The sequence below is a fragment of the Carettochelys insculpta genome, chromosome 3 (assembly GCF_033958435.1).
Source record: "Carettochelys insculpta isolate YL-2023 chromosome 3, ASM3395843v1, whole genome shotgun sequence".
Lineage (NCBI taxonomy): Eukaryota > Metazoa > Chordata > Testudines > Carettochelyidae > Carettochelys > Carettochelys insculpta.
The window spans coordinates 75,258,672-75,283,917 of NC_134139.1; the positions used below are offsets into that span (position 1 = coordinate 75,258,672).

The 25,246-nt window shown below is 48.2% G+C and overlaps 1 protein-coding gene across 1 annotated transcript in view; it reads right to left on the reverse strand.

The window, feature by feature from the left end:
• Nucleotides 1–1,378: 1,378 nt before the first annotated feature.
• The window catches only part of LOC142010678 (uncharacterized), a 120,863-nt gene continuing 96,995 nt past the window's right edge, over nt 1,379–25,246 (reverse strand). Inside the window, exon 6 of the mRNA XM_074989103.1 lies at nt 1,379–1,467. Within this exon, the coding sequence (XP_074845204.1) occupies nt 1,379–1,467 (89 nt within the window). The remainder of the gene's footprint in view (nt 1,468–25,246) is intronic.

Below are 25,246 nucleotides of genomic sequence, written 5' to 3' on the forward strand. Positions count from 1 at the left end.
CTAACAGACCAGCCATCTCCAATTTAATGTGTATACTTAGGCACCTGGAAGACTCCTTTTGCAACGCCTGGGATGCATATGGGAAGGGGCTCTGATATGATTAGTGTCAAGAGGACCCTATACAGTACATTAGCCTTAAATGAGAGTATAACATCAATTAAAGCTAAATTTCAAGGAACTCTATTGAGAGGTGACCACATGTATTCAGTTGGTGAGGGTATATGCTAGTCAGCTCTGGCTACTGCATCATTGAGCTGGAGAAAGTTCCCCTCCACCTCAAAGGTTTCACCACAGTGGGATCTTGGGGGTTAGTTTCCAATTTTCTGCACTTCCTTAGGCTTGTCCAACTTAACCTGTGGTCTTTTTTCACCCAGTCTGAAATGGCTTATGGATTTGGTTGTGACTTCCAGACTGACAGCACAGGTTCCTCGAGTGGAACGTTGCTCTCTACAGGAGACTTGGGTTAGTTGGAGAGCCTTCCTCTGCCAGAATATTGTAGCTGTTCCACAGGGAGTGGCCTACCAGTCTGTGCATGTCTTGGTCCAGGCTGTGAGCTAAGGAAGATATTGCTCTTTTTCTAAAATTTCCAGCAGTTGGCACCAAATCAACCTAGTCCTCCCAAGAGAGATGGACTTGCTGCAAGAACCGCAGTCATAATTCCTCTCTGAGCAGCAGAATTTGCCATGTCAGAAGAAGGGTGCAGGGAGCCCCAGAGAACTACTAGTTTGTCACCTCAGTTACATGCGAAAGACAATTCCTGACCTGTTGCACTAAGTGGGGCCCTCCTCCATGTCACAGGGGCCAGACAAGGGGGAAGTAACACTCTAAGTACCTTTGTCCTAGTGACTCTTCCTGGGATGGAGGCACTAGTGAAGATTATACCCTATATATATGACATAAATCCTGTAATTTTCCACTTCCCCACCTGCTCTCGGGGGTTGATTTATGTTTCCTCCAATTGCAGATTTTACAGGCAATTGTTTTGCTGGACCATTTGGCATCTTTCATGAACAGTAAGTCTATGCTTTCAGTCTTTCCACTCCTGCCTTAAAACCCTGACTATAAGGAAATCTGGCCCCATCTGCTGACTGCCTGTGCATACGTCTCTGCTGCTGGGGGCGAAAGGAGAATCCATGTTAGCTCTTTGGCATTAAGCCATATCGCTAGTTCTCAACATGATTTTTGGGAGAGCTCCTATCTCTGCCCTCCCCACCCTCCAATTGTGTGGTAAATGGGTGCTCCCCCGTGGCCCCATTCATAGCTCTCTCTTTTACGGCATCTCGCCTTCCTCTTTTCGGCTGCTATTATCGATTGTACCTCTTCACTTTGTGCCTTAATATTTCCTGGACTTGTGGCTCTTCTGTTTTTCCCATGCCTGTCAAACGGACATGAGGCTCAGGCTGCAGGTGGCCACAGAAGCTGGGGCCAGCAGGGTATTGCTGGAGCCTGGGAAGATGGCTTTTGGCTCTGGAGTATGGCAGCAGGAAGCAGCACCGGGCTCACAGAACTTTTCCCAGTCTGAGGGTGCAGTGCCCACTACACAGGCTGCCACCACGGGGTGTGAAATGCTGGCTTATTTTTGTCAGCCTCCAGCTAACACCCACGTGCTTGACTAGCTCTGAGAGGGAGCCTAATGTACATTTGTATGAGTGATACAATGACTTACATTGCAAAAATCCTGTGTTTAAAACCCACATGTGTGCTACAGCACAACACAATAGTACACCCTGACACCAATTTGTGCTAGTGTTGCATGTGTCTATCCAACAGGATGGACTTGTGTAGATGAGGGCAATACCATAGGAGACACACACATCTCTTACTGGAGTCAGTGCGGAGTTTAATTTTGATGGGGTGTAGTGTTGGCTTTTCAGTCCTTGGGTTCATCTACATTTTCATGTGTTTTCCTGGCACAACAAAAGTGTTGCTTAGATCAGAGGCGGTTAGAGCACAACAGCTCCTCTTTCCCCATGTTTGCAGATGAAAGTGGGGAGGAGCAGAGGTGCTGTACGGGGCATGTGCGAAAGTGTGGCATTAGATGGCGCAGTGGCTGGTTAAATCCAAACTGAACTGCTAATGCCAACAAGTTCTTAGCCCTCAGGCCAGTCTAGTTCAGGGACCGGTATGAAATGAGTGGGTGGCACTGGACTAATTTTCAGTTGGTAGCTGTGAACTTCCAAAATCTCCCACTATACTGGCACCCAGTCTCGGCCATGACGAAAGACTGAAAAGTGAAGGAACGTTACCTCTGCTTCAGGTTTGGAGGTGGTTTCTCCACAGAAGCACTAAACTCGTGAATAGGAAACGAGCTCAGCAAGAAAAAAAGGGGGTTGTAAAGGCAGCATTTGCCTGTGTAAAAATCAAGTTGTTTGCAGGCGCTCCAGCACTGTGTGGTTTGCAGCTTTTGCTGTATTTGATGGTGTTCCTTGGAAGGACTGAGCTTTTCGCCTGAGGTGGCTAAATCTACAGAGAGGTAGCCGTGTTAGTCTGTATCTTCAAAAGCAACGAGAAGTCCTGTGACACCTTATAGACTAACAGATACTTTGGAGCATAAGGTTTTGTGGACAAACACCTGCTTCATCGGATGCATGACTCATGACGCGTGCATCTGATGAAGTGGGTCTTTGCCCATGAAAGCTTGTGCTCCAAAACATCTGTTAGTCTATAAGGTGCCACAGGACTTCTTGCTGTTTTAAAATCTACAGAATTTTTGTACATATCCACTAATTCTAAAGCAGTGGGCAGTTTAGCGCTAGAAGTGGAGAAAAGGGAATCATAAGCAGCCATGGCTGTAAGGAAAGCAGCTCTCCTCTAACATGTCCAACTGACTACTCAACTCCTCGCCGCACCTCAGCATGGTTCCTTTGAGACTCAAATTTACCTTTGCCCCCCGCTGCCCTGCTGGGGTGCTCTCATTGTTTGTTGCCATAGTGGACTTAGAACAATGTTTCCCCAGCTCCCATCCCCTATTGCCCCTCCCTTCCTTATGCTACATCTATGACATCTTTATCATTTGGACCCACAGTAGAGACCTTTGAAGAATTCCACAGAGACTTCAACAACCTGCACCCCCCCATCAATCTCAGCCTTGACTATTCCACATGAGAAATACATTTCCTGGATACCACAGTACAAATCACTGATGGACACATTAACATCACTCTCTACTGGAAACCCACTGACTGCTACACTTACCTACGTGCCTCCAGCTTCTAGCCAGACACATCACAAGATCCATTGTTTACACTCAAGCCCTTTGATGCAGTTGGATCTGCTCTGATCCTACTGACAGAGACCAAACACTTAAAGCTCTCTAGAGACCAGGCATCCATAACAGACTAACCCTGCTACCTCGCTGAGACTGTTTGTTCGTGTAAGCTATTGCCGTCAGCATTCTCAACGCCTCAGCCAAAGGTGAAAGAAGTCTTCCTATACAGCAAAGAAAAGCAGCACTGCTCTCTCTCCCTCAGCCCCCATTCCTAGCTCTCTCCTTTGTTCCTGTTTGCTCTCAGTGTTGGGTATGTGCTAGGCAATACAAAAACTAGTGTTTTCGCTCCCAGATGGAGACAAGTGATGCAGTCAAATTACATAACCAGTAGGGGTCAGCAACTGATTTACATTCCATTTGCTTTCAACTGGTTTTGCAGCCAGTACTCTCAACTATTTAAAAACTTCTCACCACAGCTGAGCATGGCCCTTTAAAAAGCCAATTGGCATAACCTTCCTGCCCCCAAGAGTTTACAGCTGCAAGTCCTCAGCCTGAGTCACTTCGGAACTGCTGCAGTCATGCACTGCTGGTGGCATCAGGAACAGGAGCATGGGCTAGTAACACAGGAAGGGATGTGATTATACAGGGAATGGGGCCATTGTTTGGTGGCTTCCATTGCTGTAAGATATGGATCAACCCTCTAAAGCAGGACTGGCAAACCTTTGGACCCAAGAACCACATCAAAGTGTGAAAATTGTAAGGAGGCCCATGGATGCTCACAAGGTTGGAGGTGAGGGCTCTGTCTGGGGGCAGTGCAGACTCTGGGTTGGGGCTGGGGATGAGGAGTTCAGGGTGTAGGAAGGGGCTCTAAGCTAGGAGTGAAGGTTTTGGAAGAAGAAGGCACCTAGAGACTGATGGGGGCTCCTCAGAAGTGCAGTCTGTGCTTACCCCCTCTAGAAGCTCCTGGAGCAGTGGTGGGCAACCTCTGGCCTGCAGGCCACGCGCGGCCCGTCAAGGTTCTACGTATGGCCCATAAGATGTTTTGTTTGCTGTGGCCCACATGCAGAGCTGCCTGATTCCCCCGGTTTCCATCCATCTAGTCTTTTTCCTGCCCATATTACTAAAGCGACACACACGTAAAACAATGGCAGGTGAAGTGTCCCCCTTCCAGCTGGCTCCTACACAGAGCCACAGGCAGGCAGCTCTCTGCGCTGCCCTGCCGCTCCTGTTGGCCATGGTTCCCAGTCAATGGGAACTGCAGGGGTAGTATACGCAACCCTCTGGCTGCCTCTCTGCGTAGATGACAGCAAGGGGAATATGCTGCTGCTTCTGTGAACTGAGCAGAGCCCTAGCATGTATGGAGCAGAGCAAGCCCCCAGATCCTGCTCCCCAGCCAGAGCTCGAGGGTTGAATTAAAATGCCTGACAGCAGGATTTAGCCACAGGCAATAGTTTACCCACTCCTGCTCTAAGGCCTGCCTGTTGGCAGCTGCTGCAGTTTTATCCTGATGGCTGTTGTTGATATTGGTGGGGGTGAGAGAGAGAGGGCAGAGTGGAGCTGCCCCAAATATAAAAAAAATAAAATTAAAATAAAAAAAAGGGGCCTTAATGAGTCATGAGGTTGGCTTAAAAATCTTGACTTTTTGTCCAATAACCATCAGGTTCCCTTTCCTTAGCGGAGTGTGTAGGGGGCGCTCAAGACATAGCTCCTGGATTTTCTACACAAGCAAGAAGCCCAGAATCTTGCTTAAAAAACTGATTCACCTGGAATCCCTTGTCCTCAGGAGCTGGGCCTTTCTGTTGAACATCAAATACTATGAGATGCAATAAAATCACAATTACCCTGGTCTAAAACTTCAGGAGTACAGTGGAGAAAAGTTTATAAGCAGCCTTATGATTGCAACACTGTGTACATAATTTTTATAACCAGCGGGCTTTCAAAAACATCTAACTGTATTTTGCAATTTGATAACACCTTTCCTCCTACAGACACACCAACGTGTCTATAAAGCATTGCATATTAGGCTCCACAGTAGCCCTGTAAATTGGGAGACCCATTGCATAGACAAGTAAAGTTGGCATAGAGTTTAGGAGGAACTAGGCACCCAACTCCCAAAACAACAGACAGAGCATTGCACTGGTTTACAGCAATCCTTATATTCCATTGATCTGCCCTCCCTGCTAAGCAACATTTCTGCAAAAATAATGCAGCATTCCAAAACTCCTAAACCCCTGAGGGTTTAGTGGTTGGAGCAGCCAATTCTGAGTCCTGGCTGCTATTCTCAGCTCAGCCATTCTGATTGTAAAATTAACATGATACAATACAAACTAAGCTCAGGTTACATGGACTGAGAACTGGCTTCCTTACAGCTCTCAAAAAGTAGTTGTCAGTAGAGGAGAACATCAAATGGGGGGTGCTGCTGGGAGTATTCCATGGGGAGTGGTGCTAGGTCTGACACTATTCAACATGGGCCTCCCTGATCTGGAAATAAACCTAAAAGTCACTGCTGTTGAAATTGATGGTTGGCACAAAGATCGGCCAATTGACGCACTGTGGTGAGGACTGGGCAGTTATGCAGAGTGATCTGGACCACTCAGCTGGCCCATTAAAAAAAAGAAGCACTTTACCAATAGCCAAATGCAGAGGTGCACATTTAGGAACAAAGCAAGCCGGCCAGCCCTACAGAATGGGGGCTGTATCCAGGAAAGAAGGGACTCCAAATGGGAGTTGGGGTCACAAAGGACAAGCAACTCAACATGAACTCTCGCTAACAGTGGCTAATGTGATCTATGGCTGCATAAATAGGGAAGCAGGGAGGAAGAGGAGTGAGAACATGGCAGCAGTGGGGCCAATAGTAGCCTAGAGCACAGATCTTCTTGCTACACTTTTGAGATGGTGCAGAGAAGAGCCACATGAATGATTCAGAGGCAGGAGACAAAGTATCCTGGTGAGACACTTAATGAGCTCCATCTGGTTGGTTTATTATAAAGATCAAGGTGGTTTGATTACAGTGTGTAAGTACCTTCCCAGGTGATTGGCTGTTGGAAGAGGTGGATTCTCTTGATGCCTTCAAATTAAGACTGAAAGAAGATAGGTGTGCGTGTCAAGGAACAGCTTCTGGGCTGCTAGACCACTGGGGCTCAACCTCTGTTACTGAAAACCATTTACTTTCTCATTTTCACTGTATCACAGTAAAATAAATCAGTTGGAATACAATCATTGTTCTCACATCAGTGTACACTATAGGAAGCAATGGAAACAAGGATGATATTTTGGTTTGTACAGACTCTGCTAATGCTTTTTTGTGTTGCTTGATGATTGTCTAGCTGAGTTGACAAACCCCTGATTGAGAACAAATGGCTCAGACAGCACAGGGATAACTGAATGAAAGTTAATTGTTTGTGATATGCAGGAGGTCAGGCTAGATCATTTAACGGTCCCTTCTGTCCTTCAGTGCTATGAAATGACTCATTGCATAGGCCTAGATAACTCACTGTGTGGCTTAGTTTCTCCATCTATAAATGAGCATAATAATTCACCCTGGAGGCTAAAATGCATTAAGATCCTTGGACACAAGGTGTTATGTAAGTGGAATTTATTACCTTATCCTTATCCTAGATCATAAGATGGTGTGCAGAAAAAAACAATTGGCTCCTGTACAGTTAATTTCTTCCTGCGTATTGACTGCTTCCAAGATCTCATTGGCTGGGCATCTCTGCAGAAGTGGCCCCTCTGCTGCACTGCCCCCAGAATTCTTTTCAGCAGGCCCGATAACATCTTTCATTACAGTGCCTGGTGAGAACCCTTTTGCAGATCAATGTTGGCCACCCTGGGCAGCAGATTTTTAATAAAATCAGTGACAGCTGCTCCTGCTTGGACCTTATTGGTCTGCGTTTGTTACGTCCCTGGGTCTCGAATCACTAACGGTGGCTTTCGGGTTTCCCACTAAACCTTTATTCAAAGGTGTTGGCACCAGGGGCTTCTGTTTTCATCCCCCTTCACTTTTTTTTCATTTCTCTTTTCAAGCTCTCCCCACCCCGAGCTGCTGATCTGGAATGTGGCCAGGCCAACAACACCCAGCTTCTTGTTTGTCTCTGTTTTGGCAGCCAGGGAAGCCGGGGATGTTCACACAGAACTCATCAGGTCTGCACTATTAAACGAAGGCGGCAGCATCTTCCAAGTGGCAGGTCCTTCCCTGGGTTGTAGGTGAGCTGTGGGTCTCTAGATAAACATGCTGTTGGGGAGGGGTAGTTGGAAAGCGAGGCTGCCCTGCAACAGCAGCAGCTCAGCTGGGCCTGCATCACTCTGGGCATGGCAACCTGGCACACGGCCACAGCGCCACTCAGCTTTGGCCCCGCCATCCTCATTCCCAGCGCCGAGCTTGAGCTTGCAGAGGCAGGGTTCAGCTGCTCTCCTGGAGCCACTGCCACTAGGTGGCAATATGACACTCCCATAGCTGGAGTCGTTTTTCCTGTAAAATTCTCGCTTTTTCTGCATTTATCTCACCCAAACTGAGGAGTCCACCCACCACCCCATCAAGAGGACAGCACAAAATCATTTCATAGAACATTACAGCTGTTGGGCTCCCCCTCCCTCCCGGTCCTTTGTCCCGCAGCAGGGTGCAGAGATTTAAAAACTATCTTTCTTAATCACTCTGCTTCTAAAACCAGAGAAAAGGCAGCAGCCTCCTGGGAGCAATTAGCGGTGAGAAAAGCTTTTCTCAAAGAATTGCCAGGAAAGATTGTCTTGACCGATATTCCTGATGTAACACTGTCACTCTCAGCACTGTTATTCCAAGATACTCAACTGCAAAAAACCAGCAGGGTACAGCAATCTAATGCACGATCTGCCATTTCACTTCCCATTTGGTTTTGGGGCTTTAGGTTTTCTTCTCCCCCCTCCACCCCGCTCCACTCATACACACCCAGCCCTCCGAAAGCTGTCAAAAATTTCAGGCCTATCTTAGTGTATCAGGCTCATTATGGTGATGACAAGCCAGTGCTTAGATGCAAGGTGATCCTTCCACTGCCCACGTGCCTGGTTGAACTTGGAGGGGCTGTGCTGTGCAGGAAGTCACATTCATTGATTATAATGGACCCTTGCATTATTAAAATCTAGCACCCCCAGAGCGCCCGAGCTGAACTCCACTGAGAGTAGAAAATGCCCAACTAAATAGGAGGTGGGACTTAAGCGCGATACTTAGCTGCACTGTGCCGACCCAAGTTCAATGAGAAGACCCCATCCTGGAAGCCTGTGCCATTAGAACTTCTAAAGCATTGGGTCTACATGGCCATGAGGTGGGCCAGCTGGGTGCAGCGGTCAGATGAGGCTAGCCTAGTACCTGTGATAGAAGTGTGGGCACTGCTGGCTACACACACACACACACACACACACACTATTTGTTTTCATAGTGAGAGCTGCAGTGACACAGTCAGGGAGGTTAAAGAAAGCAATCAACCTCGCTTTTTGGGACTGTGTGAACTAGCGCACCTGCTGGAAGAGGGACAGCCATGTAATCCTCTCATTCAACCCTGTCTGCAGAGGCTTTTTATAAACTTGGCATAAATACGGACTCAGGGAGGCCAGGCTGGTGGAGCTGGAAAATATTTTCCACCTCCGAAAAAAAAAATAAAAACACCCAGAAGATTGGAAAAAAGAGCCCAGAAATTGTGCCTAACATGGAATGGCCTCGCTTGTGGGTTTTTTCCATGACTTCCTCAGCTCATTTTTCTGCTGCCAATTTTAGAAGCCCATAAGTCATACTTGTTAAACGTCCTCAGTTAAAATGTAACTCTAAGAACAAAGTCATATGATTTGTGGCAGCCAAATAATCACTCTCTGGCTTGAGCAAACTACATGGGTTTGGCCAGCTCACAAACCTGTGTGTGCTCATCCTAGGACAGATAGACCCAAGGGCATGTTGGAAATATGGGGCCCTTGCAGATGAGAAGCCCTGTTTGATTTTGACCATTCCTCCCTTGCTTTGCTAGCACAGTCAGAGCCTGGATGTGCCTTGCTGCAGACAGGTTAACAGTGCAGTGATTTTGAAACTGCAGCAGTTCTACACTCAGTCTCCTCTTCAAATATCTTAAACAAGAGGTGGAGCTGGGGTGGGGGCGCAGCTCAGAGCCCCATGAGGTCCAGCAGCAGCTCTGATGATTGGGTGCTGTTGTGACCAGCAGTGTGAAACAGCGAAGGAGAAAGAGGAAGATGAGCTGCCCAGAGGGGAAGTGAATTTGTTGAGGGGTTGGAGTAATGGGCATGCTCCTGTCAGTGCATTCCAAACAGTGATTCAGGGTGGAAGCAGCTGAATGCCAGAAGCAATGCAATATTTTTGTCGGGTTTCCCTACCTGTTGTAAGCCACTGCCACCTCCCCTAGTCCCCGAATGCATTTGCCTGGAGGCACCACTTCCTTCTCCCCCTTCAGTTCTGTAGCTGTGGAAGCTGATGGAGTTGCTTCCAAGAGCAGAATTTGACTCACAGTCTGTCATTGCAGCCAATGGCCCTTGTTCTAGGCAGTACCAGCCTGGGTTTGAAATACAGGTCCCTGCTGCTGACTGCCCCAGCTAGCATCCAGAGTGTAGCAGCACTAGGGGCCACAATGCTGAGTGAGGAAAAAGCTGGCAAAAGGTTGGCTCTCCATTCTCTCTGCTTCAGATGATCCCTCTGCTGGCTGCCGAACAGGGACTGGGAGAGGAGCAATGAGTCACCAGCTGCCTCCTACTGGGCACAGTAGCTGAACCCGCCCTGCCTCCCAGTCCTGCTGCACTGGAGGAAGCTTATTTGGAGAACTGCCCCTAGAAATAGTTTTTCCTAAATACTGGCAGCTGCGGGCTTGATGCCACTGCTATGGAGCCTGGTAAGAGTCAGGAGCAACACCAAGGTCCTGAGTGGAGTTAACTCTAGCATGAAACTCATGTGAGAAGAGGAACATCAGGCCTCAGAGAAGAGCCCTTTGTTCTGCCAGAAGAAACGTCTTTTCAAACTCTGTGTGGTCTTCCTGAATGGAGAAGGAAATAAACACAGCCAATGAAAATCAGCTGGGGTGTTGTAACACTCTTTGGAATGTCAGTTTCAGAAAGCCAGTTTGCTGCATCTTGCTTGGCTGTCAGCTACTATGCCCGGACATCCTGGGAGCTGGGGTGACTGATGCAACCCTGGACTGGGTAGGGTCACTTGCCCAACACACAGAGGCTGGCAGGAGGCCAGGAAAACTTGCTAAGACAGGGTTCTTTCACAGTAACTTCACTAGCTCTGTTTAAATATATGTACATATGGGTCAGTTGCTTGGCACCCATCTATTCCGATCAGATTAAACGAGGAGGCAGAATTACCTGGCAAAGAAAAAGACTTTGTTCTCGTCCCATGTGAACGTGGATCTGACACATCGCTAGGCGTGCTCTGTTTGTGTAACAATATTGTAATTAATAATGATATCTGTTCATTTGAGCCATCTGCTCTTTGTATTTATGGAGGGGAAAAGAGTGGGGGATGGGATCTCATTGCCTTCCTGGCAGATTGTCATCTTTAAGTTGCCACAATGGACTCTTAAAAGGATCTCTTCATAAGGGCTGCATATTCAGCTCAGCTGTGCTGAGACTTCCTGGAGGAGAGATTCTTCGGTATGGAGTGCTGTTTTGTATGTAATACAGGCACTGACTTGTCGGAAATGTGGGCCAGAGGAGATCTCATTAGGGATTTATGGGGGTTTGGTTGGCTCAGCAGTCAGTTTTTCCATTGTCGTACTGTGACAGTAGTGTATCACACACACCCGCAGAAGCCAGCCTTCTGCTTCCACAACAACAAAGGACTTTCTTCGCTCTCTTTTTCTGACTCATCTTGAGTTTTAAAAAACCCCAGTAAAAATAATTAGTAACAGGCAGACACACTCTGTGGCGTCTTTGCAGCCTGGCAGGTTGTTCTCGTTCAGATACGTGCTGCTAGTTGCTCAGTCTGTGCCTAATGCCCTCCTGCTACATCCCTGGAGTTGGCAGAGATTTTTGAATGCGGTCCCATGCTGGGCTTGAGAGTGCTGTCAGAGGAGCCATTTTGATTTGGGGTGATGCTCAGGAATGGGCTGAGCCAGAGGTACTCTCAGCAGGTCGGGGGGATTCCAAATCTTGCTCGCAGCACCTCTTTTTGGCTGGTCTCCCTGGGCGGGGACCTGCACAGCTCGCCCCAAAGGCCAGCCCCAATGCCACCTGCTTCATAGGAGCCACCAGGCACGGAGCCCACCCACCTCACTGTGGGTGGCCAGTCGGACTTGGCTGCCAGAGCCCCTTTTTGACAGGGTGTTATGTTTGGAGACTGGATGCCTAGCAACAGCATTTTGTAGAGATGCATATGTGCTTTGCCAGCCAGAGATTCCCCCACATTGTGGCCCTCAACTCCTTTGTTAAAGCTGCTTCGTGCAGCAATGCACCGGGGCTGTTCCACAGGCTGCAATCTGGCTCTCTGGGTCCATGTTTTTCTCTTCTGGAGAGGAAATGGACGTCCGCTGCAGCTTTACAAGCAGAGCAGCTGCATCGACTGTTTTATTTAATTTTACCTTGTGACCAGGAGTGGTGTCTTTGTAAGTAATCTGTTCCTCCCAGCTGGGAAACAAAAGTGTGCCGTGCTTTATGTACCAGATTCCTCCGATGTCAATTGGCTGTGAACCACTGAACCCCACCCGCCCTGCCACTATGCGGGCTGTGCTAGAACATCCCCAGGCAACCTGGCATTCCTACAGCAGGGCGAAGGGCTGGATGTTCACTCCCACAGAACACCCCCTCTTACTGAATTGGGGTTAGGTGGGGGGAGAGGGAGTGACTCAGAGAGCTTTACTCTGTAAGCGTGACAGCTTTGCCAAACAGCCCCCGGGCTTGGCCAGGTGTTATGCCACGGAGAATGGGATGAAGTGGGTGGGGTGGTGATGTGAGCTGTTCACCGGCGCAGAGCTCAGTAAGTTTGAACAGCAGTTCCCAAGGCTCCCTGGATGGAAGGATGTTTTCAAAAGCCTGAGTAGTGGCGTGGAAGGATGAGTGATCTGGACTTGCTGGGGAAACCCTGAGGGCTGGGGAGAGAAGATGGGCTGGGTCCAACAGGCTAGGTCCCAGCTGCCCCTGGAACTGCATTTGAGTTGGCATCTGACCTCTGTCAGGGCTCAGCTACGTTATTTATAACATACCCACCCCCACGAGAGCTAAAGCCCTGCCAGCTCTAGCCCCTGCCTCGGAACAGCCTGGATCTTTGAGAAAGTTCAGACCGAGGCCAAGCCATCTCTAATCCCTGGCATTGGAACAATGTGTACAGTGGCGGGGGAAGGGCTGAGAGCCATGGAACCAAACTAGACCTTGGATATGATGGAAACAGCTTCAAACAATGTGGTACAGTCAGACCTCCAGCACCCTGTCTCTAATCAAAGGGGCGGCGGGAATGGTGTGAAGGGCTAGCCTGGGACAGGACAGTGGAGATGTACAAGGCCCTGTAGACCCGTCACAACCCTTTGCTAAAGAGTGGGGAATGGGGCCCCCTTGACTTGATTTTACCGATATACGGCTCTCTTGTCACAAATTTGGGCAGCAGAAGATCTCTGAAAAGCGACTTTCTTTCTCACAGTAGGACAAATATTGCTGTTTCGCTTGAATTGTGGGGCAGGTGGACTGAGAACCCCTCTCCCAAAAAGAGTTCTTCAGCAGTAGTCGTGTCCAACCCTGTTCCAGCTGGCTGTGTTGTAACAGTGACTGGAGGCTGAGAAAATTTACTTACATAAGGTGGCAAAGTAAGGCCGCCAACTTTCCTGATCAGACGTCGTTCATGGCTTGGTGTCTGGCCAGGAAAGCTGGCAGTCCTACATCAAGGTACAGCAATGTTCAGGTGTGTAATTGTGAACACAACCAATGTTGTGGAAACACAACTATGTTATAGGGCTGAGGGAGCCCCACTCTCATCCTTACTCTACACAAGGACGTCTAGTGCATTTGCTGATTCCTGCATCAATGGACTGGCCAGCTAAGGACCAGGGATAGAATGAAATTCTGGACCTTTGGTCTCATGTGAACTTTCTAGAACTTAGCTGCATTTCTGGGCTGTGCTGGGAGGGCTGAGGAGAATCAGTAATGGACATGTGCTGAAACCTGCTCTACATTGCTACCATGGGGTGAGCAAATCAGTTGCCCAACAAAGTTTGGTTTTAAAATGAAAGAGTCCCCAGTACCTGGGGCAGACTTTCCGTGTTCACTCTGCACAGCAGTTTGCTTAACGAAGGGTGTGGTCTTAGTACAGCTGTCATAGTGCAGCATTTTGCCTCTGACACCAGTCTGTATGCGCCCATGATGGTGTTGACTGGTGTGCAATGGGTTAGCATTAGTGACCTATCTAATTCCCAGGGGAGAGGGACCACCATCTGGCATCCTGTCCAAGGAGACCAAGGATGAAGCATCCCACGGAAGCCAGCTCTCCCTTTCACCCTCCCAGCTAACGGTGGAGGCCTGTTTGCAAGGTGATGGGAGGAAGTTTGCACTGCTGTGTGGCTTATCCTTTGCCACAGGATAAACAGAGGGTTTCAGTCTCCTGTGCTGTCTACCTGTGTTCCCTGTAAGCTGGGCACTTGGGCAGCAACCCACAAGAGGTTCTAATGCTGCCCAGCTGATTAGCAGAACAACCACAGCTGCCCACAGCTGGTGGTGTGCTTCTACTGGTGCTGCACATCCACGCATGCGTCAGCACGCATGAAATTTATTCTGCTCATGGATGGACAAAATTAGAGGGAACATTGCTATCAAGCCAGCCCCTTTCTCGAGCGCTGACTTCACTTGAAAAAATAACTGGGGGAGCCTCCCCCGGCTTTATACACCTTGAGCCATGTGGTCATTTTTCAGTGAAGCAAGAGCTAAATATCTTCTCTTGTCACGGGCACCATCTGAGCCATATGCTGGTCTCATGGACACCCGTGTAAACATGGAGTGACTCCTGGAGGTTATTGAAGCCAATGTAAGAGGACGGGAGATAAGAAGCAAGCTGGCAAGGGCTGTTGTGCAAACAGAAGCAATTTTGCTTTCCGTCAGGGTTCTGCAGAAGCAGATTCTCATTTCTCCCATCAGGATTGTGGGGATGGTTTTTGCTGTTGCTGTAGCCCTCTTAGAAACACTGGGGGAAATCTTCCTGGGTGCCTGGAGTATCTATGAATAACTCGCTGTGGCAGACCACTTGCACCAATGAGCAGCCCAAGATTTCATCACAGCAGAATTTTTTTAGTGTCCAGACCTTGCTTCTGTAATAGTAAAAACATACAAAGTACCTCTCAGACAGTAAAATGGGATTGGTAAGAGGAAACTGGGCTTCATTTAGACAATGTGTGTAACAGAACCCTGCTTGGCTGCATGCTGCAAATTGCTGTCTGCTGGCCAACAGTGCATCACAGCTTTCAGCCCAGTGCAGCATCAATAACGTCACTCTCCCAGGACAGTTGGAAGTCACATTCACTCAGCTGTTGCCGCTGCTCCTCCTCTCCCACCTTCCCCAGATATTGGGCTGTGAGTACAGGGCAATTTAAACAGCCACATGATGCGAATGACAAACCCGGTCTAGTCTGCGGACAGGGGCTTTAACCATTCTTCTCCTTCCAACCACAAAACCGCGGGTCCAAAGGCAGCTGGTGCCTCTGGTCCTTTGTGTCACTTAGGGACACAGTATTTTGAAGTGCCCAGACCTTCCCTAAGCAGTTTCAAATGCCCCCAACACCCAGGGAACTCATGGGCAGCTAGTTACAGATACACAGCACCTGACCCGGTGGAGACTGAAGCTTGCCTGGACAGATGCTCCTTGCCTGCACCATAGAACAATCCAAAGGAGTCCTCTGACTGGTATTTTAAGCTGAACTGCAGGGATGAAAGAGGCTGGTTAAAATGAAAGAATGCATGAGATAAAAGGTAGTGGCCCACAGGAATCTGGGTACAAACACGGATGTGCGGCTGAACCTGAGACCTCTGGACTTAGGGCAGGAGCCTCTACAGTTTGAACTAAAAGCCAGCTGGCTCTCACCTAAGGCTGAGGAGGAAACTCTTTCTTTCTCTGTGTAAGTGGTGTAGGCGCTGCTACATAGCACTAGTATTGGAGGGGCGGCCGTGTTAGTCTGGATCTGTAACAGCAACGAAGGGTCCTGTGGCACCTTGTAGACTAACAGAAAAGTTTTGAGCATGAGCTTTCGTGAGCACAGACTCACTTCATCAGATGCTGGTCTTGGAAATCTGCAGGGCCAGGTATAAATAGGCCAGAGCCTACATACATAGCACAGTGAATCTCACTGAGGGCTACAGAGGAAGGCCCAGTTCTGTTCATTTCGGTGCTGTGGGGAGATTGCATGTTCAGAACTGGGTTTTTCTAAGCAGGATCTAATATGGTGTTCCCAGAGGCACCACTTTCAGGGACGGAGTCTCTGGGTAATATGTGCAAGCATCCTTCAAGGACCATTCATGCTGCAATCATAACTATGGTCTCCTGCCCAGACAGGGGAACAGTAGCTGGATATCAGGAAAAGGTCACAGTTTGTGTCCATTCAGCAGTTTTTCTGCCATCACAATTGTGTTGGCATATCCCCACCTGACACGCTGCCCCAGCCATGTTTGTGTCTCTTAGTTCTGGGAAAGTCCAGGCAGCCCACTCCCGGGGCGTTGGCCGCGGGTAGAGTGCCCATAGGACATGTACACAGCGTGGCAGCCTGTGGGGCAATGTACTCTGGGACATTCTACCACACCGTCAGCTCGGGGGGTGAGGAGAACAGGCCAAACCAGTTACACGTATGCAGTCAGGGTGTCCTCCCCACACAGCAAAACACTGGTGTACTGTACTAGCGGCAGGACGACAACAATGAACCAGCCTAGGCCTCTGGCAGGGGAGAAGCATTCTTAGCTGTCCAGGCGAGCTACCAACAGAGCATTAGCCATGTGCAATGCAGACGTCCGTCACCTTACAAGCGCTCCCTGCTGGTTGCATTACAAACTGGGTTACAAATTGTGACATTGTGGGTGAGCTTATATTCTGTCACTTAAACTAGCTCTTTCTCTCTCCAAAAAGGTTTCTAGATTCTCCTCTTCAGGCTGGTGTACAAACAGTTACTGACCTGGAACATAACGTTTTAACATCATCACCCAACTGTACTACAACCTGATTCAGTCCCCCCTGTCTGACCAAGCTTAACCTCTGTTCTGATGAGGTAAAGGCTACACTGTCATCTTGGTTACGTCAGGGTGAAACCAGAGAGAGATGGCTGATGCCAAAGGAGCTGCTCCGAGTCGCCTCCAGAGTCAGTGAGACCAGAATCAGACATGACGGAGGTAATAGGGTTAAAATACGATTCGGTCCTGGTCACACACTTGTGACAAAGCCATGTCCTCGTGCAGATGGGGAACTATTGAGTTTTGGTGGATTCCGATGGGTGGATTCCGACTTTAGGATATCTGCAGCATGGTTTTAACAGAGGGCTTCTCCTTGAAAACTATTTGCAATGGATAGAGCAGCTACAGCAGCAGCACCTCAGTCACAAATATAACCACGGCTCAGGAGACTGAGCTATAACACTGTTGTGTATCAGTGAGGCATTTGGCTGTGTAACACAGCAGGGACTTGTCTCTTACTGGTGTGTATAAGGCATACTGATGCTGTTCTTGTCCATGTCTAGGCGCCACAAGGTGCCTGCTCCTCCTCTTGGTAGCTGTAAGGATTTTCTCTCGCCATGCACCGCACCCTCCTCGGACAACATCTCTGTCCATCATCTCTTTCACCTGTGTCCCCTCTGACTCCTGGAGCTACAGCTTCTCATTCATGGCTTGACCTTTCAGTCCAGCTAGTAAGGTCCTCCCCTTATGGGAATCAATGTCCCTGTGGACCAGCCGGTACCTCCAACACTTTGTGCTACTTCCCAGTGGCTGATAGGGGGACACAGGCCCACTCTTGCTACACTAGATTCCAGCCCAAGAACCTGATAACAAACAAGATTTGTACAGTCCCACCCCTTGCTGCTCTTTCCCTGGGCTTCCTTCTTATCGGGCTGATCCCTCCTGAGTTTGTCAGCCTCTGGCCCTCAACTCCCAGGGAGTTACTGTTATGTAGACTACTTCCTTGAAGTCCCTTGCTTCACAGAGCTCCTAGGCTCTATTTAGGCCTCTCTTGTTCCTGCCTAGCTGAGCCAATTTCCATTTAGTGGCCTGTGCCCTGTCTCCTTCAGGTGCGGGCTGGGCAGTTAATCGGCCTGTCTGCCCCTTCAGCCTCTCTAGCCCTTGTGTGCAGGGGGTGCCTCACCACACCACAGCTGTAGCATGGGTCAGGGTGATGCATAGCACATGATTAGGTCTCCAGATACATTTAGGGAGCGCTTGGCACTTTAGCTGTGTGGTGGGGGACTGCATTCACTTGCTTCGGCATATTTCCCTGGAGCGTTGGCAATTACAGACCACTCTTACAAACAACTCCCTGTGATCAGCAGTTTAGCTAGGATGGTTTCAGCACTTACCAGCTTGGTGCCTTGCCAGACTAATGGCTCCATTTTCATTCAGGCAGTGCTTTGGACACTTGCACATGCTTTTTTTTTCAGTCCTGTTTTGGGATTCCTAAAACGCTAATAACTACAGTGTACTTTCATATCCAGCAGCCCCGGGATTGGGAGGTTGCCAGATATTCAAATATTCTGAGTAATACAGCAGTACACCTAGCAATGCATAACACTAAAGAAAAACAAGATTAGATATTACGAAACAAACAATGTAAGCAGAGTACTTTATTTACCAGCCACAGTAGTACTGTACACTGTAAACTTATACGGTACTTGCTGTATTTATTTGTATTTACTTTCACTATCCTGTACTTATGGAAAATGTAACTAAAATTTACTTAGGGTTAAAATGTCAGTTATTTGAGAGTTCCAGATAATAGAATGTGGGATATGAAAGAGTTTACTGTCCATTGAATTCTTTCAGCCACAGGGATTTTAATTTCACTTTAGATCGAAGCCATGTGCTTTGTCTTTCCTGCATCACACTTTTAGTGGGGTGGCTTTTTAAACACAGAGTGAATATTTGGCTTTGACTTGCCTGTTTTAGTCTGCCTTATATTTTCTTTTCAATTGATGTACAAAACCCATGCTGTTATTATTGCTGTTTATATTTCAGAAGCACCCAGAGCTGTGGTTTTCACCCTGTGACCTGCAGACTAAGTCTTAGATTTCCAGAAGGATTCACACCTCCATTTGGAATAATTTTTTGGGTCTGAAAATGGGAGAAAAAAATAGTCCCTTCTCCAAAGTGTACACAATCTAGCTAGATAAGATAGACAAAAGATATATCCTCGCCCCCTATTTTACGAAGAGGAACCAGATTAAGTGCTTTGCTCAAGGTCACACAGGAAATCTGTGGCAGAACCAAAAATAGCCCCCACCCCAGATTTCCTGCAACCCCATCCAGTAGTGTAATCAACATGTCATCTTTCTCTAAGGAATATGTGCCAGGATATCAGAATTTAGGCTGCTATGGAAAGATGAAGAAATATTTCACCAACTCGTGGTAAAGCAGACCAGGTGGGGCTGATTAGTGCCAATACTGGTTATAAAAGTGTTTTGATGAGAAGAGGGCATTAGAACAGAGAGCTCTTGTAAGGAAGCTCTCTGGGAACAAGCCAAGATCAGGAAAACATTGGCTGAGGTTTATGTTTTGTTACGGAAGTTGGGAATGAAAGCAAATCTGAGGAGAGGGGTAACTTGTGGCCATTAAACCAGTTTCTGTGTGCCGAGCTGAGACAGCAGAGTGGGGCCAGAGCTCATTCACAGGGCTAGACAATCTTTTGTGGTAGCTCACTCTGCAACTTTACTGTAGCTTTATGTCAAGTACAGTTAAACCCCTGAGGAGCGGTTTCTCCACCTCTGGTGTGGCACGAAGCTGGGAACCTGGGGCAACCTGGCTCCCAGCTCCTCTCCACTCCTTGGAGTAGGAAACTGGCCAGATCAGTTTCCTGGCTCTGCAAGTTGAGTGGAACTGGGAGCCAGGTTGCCTCTCTGGTTCCCAGCTCCCTGCCATGCCAGGGACCAGGCCACTGCTCCTGTCAGGGGCGGTGGCCAAGACTCAGGCTTGGCAGCAGGTTCCCTACTCCTGTCAGGGGCAGCAAGAGTCAGGCTGCTGCCCTGACAGGAGGGGTTTCCTGCTTCTGTCAGGGGCGGCAACTGCGTTAACCTGAGACACGTGTAACTTGGTTGCAGGTATCTCAAGGGTTTACTGTAATTATGTTAACACATCACTGTTAAATTATGTGGCCCTCTGTGTAAAGCAAGCTCTGATTTCAGGAGATGGTTCATCTGCTATAGTGTGGGCAGCTAAGACTCTCAAGTGGCACACACCTCCTTTGTAAGATAGGTGCCCTCCAATTTTTTCCATCCATGTGCAGAATAAATTTTGTTATGTGCACCAGCCATATGTGGATGTGCACCATCAGCAGAAACACATGCTGCCAGCTGCGGGTGCTCTGCCAATCACGAGGGCGGCATCTGAATCTCTCCCAGGCAGCTGCCCAAGCACTCAGCTTACGGGGAACACTGTTTGTAAGTACCGAAAATGGTAATGAGCAGCAATTACCTTCCAAGAACTCTTTCCTAGCAGTGTGGATGAGTTTCCCCTTTGCTTACACTGAGGGCTAAAATCATGCGGTTTTAATGACCAGATTGGAAGCATCTGCAAAATTTCTTCCAAAGGTGGGAAGTAATTTCATGGAGTACCACTCTGCCTGGGAAGAATGTTGTAGCTTGTGGGAGTCCCAGGAGGAGGAGATTATAACCTGACAGCCCCGCCGCAGCATTATGATGCCTGGTGAAATTTACTCTGCCCTTGCAAGTTGGAGATTGTGGTTGTCCAGCTGTGTCTGGGCAGAGGACTCACCATTCCAGGGACGTTGTTAGGTTATTCAGATACACTGATCGACACCAGGGCTGTCCTGCAGCCACCTTAAAGCCTGAGATTCCCCTTTAGCTCAGTCAGAGCTAAACTTATTGTTTTACTATGATCTCTCCCTCCCACCAGAAATTAGAGACTGAAGCAGAATGGCAGCAGTCCTTGCTCTAGCCAAGAGGGTGGGAGAGCTCTTGGTTAATTTTTAAGTTGGGAAGGAAATGGTGCCTCCCTAAGCCCTGCTTATGGGACTCTCTGCTGTTAGCCCCCATCTTCCTTTTCCTCCATTACTTGCTTGGCCCCTTCATCTCTCCTCACTGTTTAAGCCCTGCACAAAGGCATTGCCAAGGCCTGTGCCCGCCACAACCCTGCTTGCTTTCCTAAGTGGCACAGATGCAAATGCATGTTTTTACAGACCCTCCTGGAGTATAAATAAAACAACAGGAAATGTTTGACCACAGCAGACAGCATGAGCAGCTCCACTCACTGTAGCACACTGTCGCACGCTCAGAGAAATCTCTGTAATTACCCAGAGTCAAAGGGTGGCTTGACCCAAAGAGGAACCTTAGCAAAAAACTCCCCCCCCAAAAAAAAAATAAAATAACCCAGGCTGGAACAGATGGCTTGCAGCCAGGGTCCCACCATTAAACATCCACAGTGGCACACAGCTAGGTACCACTTGCAGTTATTAAAACAAAGAGATGATAGCTTTGCCTCCAGCTGCCACACCTTCTCTGTGGCATCCTCTGACATCTAGCTTATCTTTATTTTCTGTCTAAGCCTTCTTTTCTCTTAAACTCCTCCCATTCCTCTTCTTTGCACTCTCCCCTCTCTGTTTTCCCACATCTTTCCCTCACCCCCCTCCTTTTTCTTCTGCCTTGTAGATGCCAGCCGCTTAATCAAAAAGATTTGAGCACACTCCCTGGTGGCAAGGGGTTTACAAAGTTCTGATGGCCCTGTGTAGAGAAAGGAGGGAAGTCCCAAAGATCAGGGAGATACCCCTCCTCCTCCTCCTGATCTGGGAACTGGTATTGTTGGCCACAATTCACTGGAGGCTCTGGCAGGATTTGGAACATGGAAAGTTTACTGTGTTTGGCAAAGACTCACATACATGTTTGGGCTAAGCATGAATGTTATTTGTACTGCATTTCCCCCGAAGCTAACTTGTGCAATGCATTCGTTAACAAGTTAGTCATTGCTCTTAGCTCCTCAGCCTCTTGTTTTGCCTGTGATGAAATTGCAAACATGTGTAATACAATGCACCATACGTAAGCATAATGGGTAATGGCCAGTTTTCAACTAGCAGGAATTACATTCTGTTTATCAACATTTTTCTCCTGCATTTCTCGTGGGATTCTTCTCCAAAACAGGTCCTAAATTCTTGTGTGGTGGTTCTATCTTTCCTATCTTTCTGGTGGTGAATTATCAGCAAGCAGTGACTAAATTTCACAAATGTGTTTATTAATGATTGTGTGAAGAGTATTCCATGAGACTCAATGTTAGCATCTGTATTCTCGAGGAACTCTTTCTTTTATCTCTGTCCTCGAGTTACTCACAGGATGCTTTTAGTCAGCTACCTAACCCAGGAATGTTTTAGATTCCTAAATGGTGGTCTAAAACTTTACATATAGGTGGAAGGAGAGATGAGGTGGCTATTGTGAACGCTTGGTCCTAGGTGAAAACACTATCCTTGAGAATTTCCTTCTCAGGAGCGCTCTTGGAAAGTAAAGCAAAACAAAACACTCACACAAATGTTCATGAAAATGAGAAAAGGCTCAGCTCCTATTAAATGACATTTGCCAGTTTACTTCAAAAAAATGCTCAGGAATGCTTTTCCACAGTATTCATCCAGCTCCATTAGCTGGCCCATGCTACTCACAGAGACAGGCGTTATCATGGGGATCACACCTGAGCTCCATCTAATCCAATAACCTGTCTTTGACAGTGACCAGAGCCACTTACATCAGAAGTTGACATAAGAAAACACCAGCGTTGTACTGTCCACTGGGGAAGTTTCTTTCTAATGTCTAATCTATTCCTGTGAGAGGCAGGACAACTCCCAGCGGTAGATACAAGCTAAGAGAAAATGGTATAATAAGGCAGTGTGGTAGTTCTTACAGGGTGTGTAAACCAATGATTTTCCAGAGCCTTTCCTGAGAGGAAAAGAATTGGTGTTGTCTAGACTGTGATTAGAGAAGATCATGTGTATTCCTTTGAGAAGGCATCATATTGCAGTACAATTACTGTGCCTCTATGCAACTTAAAAGACTCTCCCCTATGAAAAGTCTGCAGCTGTTGTGAAGGATGCAGTGTTATTTGGGTGTCGGAAAGAGACGGGTTAGATCCCTTTCATAGAAAAGAGAATGCAAAAATGAAACTGATGCAAAACATGTTTTCAAACAATTGAACGACACAGTTATCTCAGCTTCTAAAGATCTAGTTATGCGGGTACAAAGGGAGTCCAGTGGAAGAGACTCTGGATTGCTACTCAGGAGAGGTAGGGTTTGCTCCTGGATGTGCCTCAGACTCACTGCACAACCTTGGGCGTGTTACATAGGGCCCGATCTCAAAAGGTCAGTGGGAAGATCCTATTAACTTCAATTTGTTTTATTCTCTCTGTGCCTGCGCTCACCATCTCTCAAATACGTCCATCCTTCGCAGGAGTGTTAGAAGCTGTAGTGACGGGCCTGCACAGAGACTGCAGCATAAATTCTGCTGTTGCACTGGTATAAATTTAAATGCAGAGTAACTCTGGCTGCTTCTACACTCTCCCCCTCCCCTTGGAGGGGCATGGTAATGAGGCAATTCGAAGAAGACTAATTAGGCACTAACATGCATATTCAGTGCCTCATTAGCATAACGGCCACGGCACGACTTTCAAAGTGCAGTCTTTGAATTGCAGATCGACACTGTAGGTGGGGGCAGCTTTGAAATAAGCACCCCACTTTGACATTCCCTTACTCCCCCAGAACTAGATGGGAGTAAGGGAATGTCGAAGTGGGGCGCTTATTTCAAAGCTGCCCCCCATCAATAGTGTCGGGCTGCAATTCAAAGTCTGCACTTCGAAATTCACGTGGCTGCTATTATGCTAATGAGGTGCTGAATATGCACGTTAGCACCTCATTAGCCTGCTTCAACTTGCCTCATTACCATGGCACCTCCAACAGGAGGGGGCGAGTGCAGAAGCAGCCTCTGCTGATTTCCACTGAAATGATGGTGCAGAATTTAGCCCACTGTGCACACAGCTCACCCTTCAGAAGCATGGTGTTACCTGAGTATGTATCTGTAATACTCATGCACAGCTGTATTATGGAGTAGCAAAATGGTTCACAGGAAAGTAAGAGAACTAAAACAAGCGATAGCGTTTTATATTCTTGGAGGCACATGGGAAGAGTTTATAGAGTATGATATATGTGCATAAAACCACAGGAAAGCGGGCAGTTGCACTGCTATTTATTTACCGACCCCTTGTTGCTAGCCACCTCTACCTGTGTGCCTGGGGAAAAGCTGACTCCTACCTCTGTAAGGTCATTCAAGGAAGAAAATTATGGGGAAGGAGCATGCTCCCCCCATGGCTAAGAGCACTGGAATGGAATCATAGCTTCCAAACAGCATCACATTTAAACACATTTCAGAGGTTTATTTTGGATTTGATGCGTTTGATGATGATTTGGTGCATCTAGTTTGCTGTGGTTTCTTGGTCAGTAACAGGGAGGAAGGTGTTTATTGTTAGTGGTGAGCAGATGGCAGTGGCAGAAGCTGGCTTTGTCTGTGGCCACTGGCCAGTTGGCACTCAGAGTTGGGGTTTTAAAAATAGTATAAGCACACGCAGTTAAGGGTCATTATGTCAGAGGGAGAATATTCACCCCTTTTTAGAAGATAGCCAACACATGAAATCAGACTTCTCCAAAGAACATCCCTCATCCACATCCACACGAGGAGCTTGCCTCCAGCAATTGTCTTTAAGCTATTTATATTACAGGCTGTACTAGTCTTGTCCAGCACCCTAGGGACCTGACTGGTGCCGGGCGAGAGAATTTGCCAGGCCCTGGAAGGTCAATATTATCTAGCAGTGTTATCAACACTTGCACTGCTTACTGGGCTCTTAGAAGATATATACGGGTAAATTACAGCTAAATAACAGCACAGAACACTGAGAGCCAGGACCGGGGGATGTAAACAAACTTGATGGGACTGTGGGAAATTTGGCCACATCCATGATAAGTGGTCATCTGATTAACTAAAATCATACCAGATTACGGATGTTGCCAGATAAGAGACGTCCAGATTAGAGAGGTTCAACGTCTACTTTACTAAATAAAGTCATAGAATCCTAGGGCTGGAAGTGACCTTAGAAGGTCATCTGGTCCAGCCCCCTGCCTGAACCAGGATCAACTCTAACTAAATCATCCCAGCTAGGACTTTGTCAAGCCAGGACTTGAAACCCTGTAGGGATGAAGATTCCACCACCTCTCTGGGTAAAGCATTCCAGTGAAATAGCACTCCTGAGCTGTGTCTACACGTGCACGCTACTTCGAAGTAGCGGCACTAACTTCGAAATAGCGCCCGTCGCGGCTACACACATTGGGCGCTATTTCGAAGTTAACTTCGACGTTAGGCGGCGAGACGTCGAAGTCGCTAACCCCATGAGGAGATAGGAATAGCGCCCTACTTCGACGTTCAACGTCGAAGTAGGGACAGTGTAGACGATCCGCGTCCCGCAACGTCGAAATTGCTGGGTCCTCCATGGCGGCCATCAGCTGGGGGGTTGAGAGACGCTTTCTCCAGCCCCTCAGCTCACTGGTGGCCGCGTGGAGCGGCCCCTTAAAGGTCCCCTCCCCCTCCCTGACTCTGCAGGAAGCTGAGGCAACATGCAGGCTGCAGCCTGCACACGCGGGCAGCCTGCACAGCCATCAGCCACCCAGCCAGCGGCGATGGCGAGCCAGCAGCCCCCCCAGCGCCCCCAGGGGACACCCCCCAAGGGGAGCCAGGGCAGCCAGCCCAGCCAGAGGGCCACCCAGTCTGGGAAGCGGCAGCGGGGCCCCTCCTGGACGGAGGCCGAGCTGCGGGACCTGCTGGGGCTCTGGAGCGAGGAGGAGGTGCTCCAGGTAATGGGGAGCAAGAGGCGGA